This window comes from Squalius cephalus, assembly GCF_949319135.1.
Source record: "Squalius cephalus genome assembly, chromosome: 3".
In the NCBI taxonomy this organism is placed as follows: domain Eukaryota; kingdom Metazoa; phylum Chordata; class Actinopteri; order Cypriniformes; family Leuciscidae; genus Squalius; species Squalius cephalus.
This window is the reverse complement of record NC_137124.1, coordinates 53,647,861-53,653,860: the sequence shown is the minus strand read 5'-3', so window position 1 is coordinate 53,653,860 and position 6,000 is coordinate 53,647,861. Positions and strand designations below refer to the sequence as shown.

The following is a 6,000-nucleotide window of genomic DNA, read 5'->3' as shown; positions in this document are numbered from 1 at the left end:
TTCTGTATCCTTTGGTTTTTCGTGGGGAATGCATTCCTTGTGTCCTTCTGCAGATTCAAATAAACCAAATTCAAGAAGTTCATAGGGGCACATGGTAAAACAGGACTTGGCAACTGTAATCACGCAGTTGAAAAACGCCAACCTCTTATGTACACAATTAAATCCAAAAGACTGTAAATGAAATGACCAGAGACTGGGATTACATGCATTTGAAGGAAGATTCTGACTGCAGGGATAAAATAAGCTCATTCAGATGGATGTGAAATTCACACACTGCATTTCTAGAGTGGAAAGATGAGTTCACACCAGCCTAACCTGTGGTCAGAGGCAGGAGTGTGTGAAGAGCTCAACTCAAAGGATCTGTTCCTGGAAGCGACGTGTTCACTTTCAACAATCGCCAACAACAAAGTGCATTTGTGGGGGCTGTAATGCACCTGATCGCTTGTGTAAAAAGTTTGGATATAACAAGTGGTAAGCCTGAAACATTCCCGGAAAGGTTTTTTTTTTGTTTTTTTTTGTTATTAGAGGTATATGCAGTAACAGGGTAATGAACAGGCCAACAAAGAATGTGTGCAGAGATTTCTTTAGATTTCAAACACTCATTCAAACCACTTTTATTTTACAACTTAACTCATTTGGTGATTCTTTCAGCGACCAACAAAAGTTTGTAGTACTCTCTGCTCAATTTACATCCGCTTTCCCTGCAAAAATCAGTGCAGAATATGCAAAAGGTCTGCATATCCTGTCTGGGACTAAGCAAATAGAGCAATTTTACTAGTTATTAAATACATAAAAATGTTCATGTCAGTGGTACTTTTATTTTGTGGAGAACAGAATTTAAGTTGACAAAAAAAAAAAGCAAAAAAGTCCAAATGAAATAAGGTCGAGCATAGTACTTGTATAACTTTATTCATTGTTGTGCTTTAACCTTGGGTAATTTCCTTTCAAAATATCAATTTAAATGGAACAGAAATTGTATGCAAATGGGGAATGAAGCAAAAAAAAAACAACTCAAAATTCAACTAAATACAATCAGGTATAATATTGATGATGCAAGGTCTCTGAAACAGACGCAAACATGATTTGTTGTTTGTGCACATCTACTGTTGCACTTCAGGCTTCATCAGGCAGAGCTGATCTCACCTCGTAGCAACACAGCGAATTAACTGCAGTAAGAGACACTTCTTGCTACCCATTCTGAGATGATATCCTCAGAACTGCACACGGAGCCTCAACATGCATATCCCAGGCTGACTGCTCCGAGCGGGCTAACACACAGAATGAGATGCAAACCAGATGTATCTCAACACAGCTCCCTCTCAAACTTGGCAGGAGTGGCTCAGTACTTGCTGCTCTACTGACATCAAAAGGCAGTCAGTGGACAGTGGATACACTATTCATATGATACAGGAAAAGATCAAACAGAACTAATGAAGGATGCCGAGAGGGGACAAAAATAAATGCGAGTCAATGTTCATGATGGAGTCTCGGACATCATTTGTATCTCGCCAGCATGAATGTGTGAAACTACACAAAGCCTAAAGAACAAGAGCAATTCCCCCAGGGAGCTGATCAAGGTAACCGCCGCCCAGATTCAAATTTTTGCGTTTTTAATACTTTTAAAACTTAAATATCTGCAAGAAATGTGCAAACGATGCACATCCGCATTTTAATCGACCAGTTTTATATTTTAACGTGCACAAAGCTTTTGTAATCATTTATATCCTAAAGCGCATTAAAACTGTAAGATAGTCATTCTAATCCTACACCCAAAAATCACACTGAAGGTCAAACAAAGCCAATTTTAGTTTTTTTTTCTTTTCTTGTTTTGCTTTTTACCATTTCAGCACACTGCAGCACCTTCCCGCTATCTTTTTTTTTTTTTTTTCTCCCCATGACTCGAGTAATCTGAAGCATCAGGATTGAGAGAGAAATGGGGGAGAGAAGAGGTTGTTGTGGTGGTGGTGGTGGTGGTGGAGTTGAGTGTCTTGCTTGTCGACAAACTCCTACATTGAGATCTACACAAATTTTGGTAGCTTGCTGGTGTAGGGTCACTTTGATGCTCTAGTCAAGAATTGAACAGGCTCCACTTAACTGCTGCAAATTAGGCTGACAACTCTCCTTGCTAAAAGGCAAAACACTTCATATTTTTTTCTATGCCATTTTAAAAAAGTAGATTAAACAAAAGAAGAAAAAAAAAAAAAAAGGAACGATTTTCTCCAGCAGTCCATCAGCCTCGACTGGTTTGAGTTCTTTCCGCGGGGATCCACTCTGGCCAGACAAGATGAGGCTGTGAACATAAGCAGTGATTCAGGTCTGTTTCTCCGAACTGGAGCGCTCTGCAGTGCTAACATTTCTCCCCTCAACTTCTCCAGACCCAAGCAAGGCCGTGTGCAAAGGGGGAAAACACTATTACAGGAAAGTCTTTAGATACGTCTCATGTCTTTTCCTCTTCCAAAAAAGAAAGAAAGAAAAAGTTGGAAAAGCTGGCTCTCTGGAATAGCGGGGTTAAGGAAGGGAGGACAATCGTGAAGTTGGGCAGTGTTCCTGTCGAGACACATGGTTTTGTGTGTGTGTGTGTGTGTGTGAGAGATTGTGTGGATGTCTGCATGTAAACGTATGTTTGAATGTACGTGTGTGTGTGTGCGCATGTTTGTGTTGTACGAGTACGGTTTCTACAGCAGGTCCAGACGCCGGTAGTACAGCAGGTAGGCAGTGCGCTCTGCAGTCTGCTTCACCACCTGATGCTGATTGATGATCTTCACCGCCTGGTCATCAATGCGCAGCCAGCCGTTCAGACCGATGTGGAAGACATCTGTAGTGTAGTGGCCACCCGTGGCACTGTTCCCATGGTGATAGACGACTGCGGGAAGATACAAAGGATTTAGCATGTACAACATTCATTTCCATTCAAATTTCCAGGGCTGGACAAAATGTGTCAAACTTAAGACTTTGCTGCCCCTTTTATACTGTGGTAGACATTTTTGTGGAGCTAAGTGAAAATTCAGTGGTGGATGCGTCCAAAACATGAGGCAGAAATTTATGGAGTTTAGCCATTTACAGTAGTCAAACAATATCATAACCTCCAGCATTTCAATTGGTGTGCATATATTGGCTTTTTTATAATAAAATCAGATTGAACTGCTTGCATTTGTGGCCACTCTTTCACAGGCCAAAATACTGTTAACAACCTTAAGCCAGATTTAGATACTACATAGAAAGTATAAACTACAGCAAGAACTACATGGTATCAATGGCCCTTTAACATTCATCGTACAGTAAAAGCGGTAGAGTACAGTCTTGATAGGACACATGCACTTTTTTATTGCAGTAAAGGCTTGGCTGCCAGTAAAGTTTGGTAAACTGTAAGGAAAGGTGATGTATATTGTGTGCTATATCAGTGGCAATTAAAAGAACAGTTTGGAGACAACGTCTCCATTTTCCACCCGTTCCAGATGTTCAAACATGGGGAAAACAGTCAGAATAGAGGCTTAAGGGAAATGTATTGGTATGGCAACTGATGCTAGGGGTTACTGGAGAGGCTTTAGAAAGGAAAATAAATGCCTGACAGCAATTCACTCTTGAAGGCGGGGGAAAAAGGTGAACATCTCCCACAAAGGAAGGCCATGTGTGTTTAAACGGGTCAGTGAGTCACGTGTGGTGGCAGTCAAAAAAGACAAGGCCTAACTAGTCAGCAATAGGAAGGTGCTAGAAGGACAGAGGTGTACGTCTTGACAGCTTGTTGGAAGCCAAAATAAGGGAAGCCTGTCATGTAAGCTCATATAAACAGGATTAGTATCAAACTGTGGAAATGGTCCAAATGACAAATCACTGGCAAGGAAATGTTACACAATGCTGTATCCACCTTATTTTGCAATGTGGAAGCTAATTTCTGTGAATGTGGGATTCCCAATTCATTAGTGCCTATAGGTAGATAACTAGTCATAAGTGCAGCAAACAGTAAATCTACTAGTTTTTTTTTATTATGACAATGCATTGAAATATGAAAGATACCAGTTTTTATATAGACAAAGGAATAAAACAAAACATACCTGCAAAGAGCCTGTAGGTTCTTTGGCCTTTAAAAGTTTTGCCCCGCACCCCCGGTGACAAGAGATCTGAAAATCATGAACCATTTTAATATGCAGCATATTTACAGAAGGCCAACTTCAAATATTAAGACGATCCATTTGCTAGTTCTGAGAACCAGCATAAAAACAAAAAGAAACTCATTAAGAAAGTTAATATGGAATACTGATCTGAATAGCGTCCAGATGGACTAACATGCAGACTGGCATTTAGTGACTGACATGTAGCCTACTTTCATAAGCAGGAAACCATTTACAATAGAGAAGTCTTTATGCTCGCTCTTGTTTATTTTGCTCAGGTTCATATTTAGTGTGGGAACCTGGTCTCTTTGCAGAGTATTACTAAAAAAAATTCACTCTAACACTATTTTCACAGAAATGATTTACCAACTTGGAACAATCCATTAAAATAGAGGTTTGTGATGTGAAAATAAGGAAGAGAATAGACTAGACCTGCATAGTGCATGTGCACAAAATTATGAAAGCGTGTGGAGGATAGAGACTCCAAAGAAATACAAGGTGCTCTGAATGAACAAAAAACATTTCAGATGGGCATGGCACAGATAGCCTATAGCTTAGTAAACAATTTTACTTTTGCATAATTCCTAATAATAAATAAATATATATATATATATATATATATATATATATATATATATATATATATTAGGGCTGTCAAAAGATTAATCGCGATTAATCGCATCCAAAATAAAAGTTTTTTTTTAATAATATATGTGTGTGTACTGTGTATAATTAAATTTGTATATATAAATACACACACATGCATGTATATATTTAAGAAAAATGTGTTATTTATATATAAAAAAATGTATATATATTTATATATAATATAAACTATATAAATATATATACAGTATATGCATGCAAATATTTCTTAAATATATACATGCATGTGTGTGTATTTATATATACAAAATAATTATACACAGTACACACACATATATTATGTGTAAACAAACTTTTATTTTGGATGCGAATAATCGCGATTAATCTTTTGACAGCCCTAATATATATATATATATATATAGTTGAATACAGGTTACTAAACAGATAAAATGGCAGTTATAGTGGGATGCAGTTGGCAGAAAACAGGAATTTTCCTCCTGATGTCACCAGGTACAGAACAAGTGCAAATGAAATCATGCAATCCACAACTAACTGACTAGTTGGTAAAACCTCCTAAAAACAATGTGATATCAGCGTTTCAGTGGATAAAAAGAAAAGTGAAATGGACACCTTTACTGATCTCCAGATCAACAGGGTAATCAATATTCTTGACCAGTTTTTGACATCCACCGGTCTTCTCAAAGACAAATCTTTTGAGGTGAAGCACCAGCACTGGAGGAAGCTCTTCAAGAGTCACTCTCCGGCTGATCTCAATCTAAAAGCAGAAAAAGACAAAGACAAATGTTTAAATACTTTCTCCTATCCCTTCAAAATATGAAGAGTGGACCATAAGCAATTTGTACACTGTACATTTTTTTGTAATTTTAACAAGAAATACTGTAAAAATGCTACGGTAAAAAACGGTTAATGGCAAATTTCCATACTATATATTGTGAACTAACATATCTAATAGGATTTTTTTTTTAATTTTACAGTAAAATATTATTAAAAAAGTACAGACTGAACATAACTAATTACTTGTTTATTCTTTGTACTTTTATTGTGGCATTTACACAAGTAATAAGATCCTGGTTGATGTGTCCTGATCTTCCAGCGCAGTTTCAGCTGTGCGCTCCTGTTCTATTGCGCATGCTTAAATCAAGACCTGTCAATCTGAGTGATCAAATAAAATCCAAGCATGCTCCAGCTGTAAAACAATGTCGATTGGTCTCTACCCACTACACCAATGATCCAGTTTCCATTGGTTGAACTTTCAAACGATGTT

At 37.7% G+C, this 6,000-nt stretch overlaps 1 protein-coding gene across 7 annotated transcripts in view; it reads right to left on the bottom strand.

The window, feature by feature from the left end:
* Positions 1 to 220: 220 nt before the first annotated feature.
* Positions 221 to 6,000, bottom strand: part of usp10 (ubiquitin specific peptidase 10) — a 47,997-nt gene continuing 42,217 nt past the window's right edge. For all 7 annotated transcript variants that reach the window (XM_079865474.1, XM_079865469.1, XM_079865471.1 and 4 more), the window contains 3 exons: positions 5,346 to 5,490; positions 4,053 to 4,118; positions 221 to 2,863 (listed from right to left, as the gene is read on the bottom strand). In XM_079865474.1, coding sequence (XP_079721600.1) covers positions 2,676 to 2,863; positions 4,053 to 4,118; positions 5,346 to 5,490 — 399 coding nt within the window. In that variant the 3' untranslated portion in view covers positions 221 to 2,675. The remainder of the gene's footprint in view (positions 2,864 to 4,052; positions 4,119 to 5,345; positions 5,491 to 6,000) is intronic.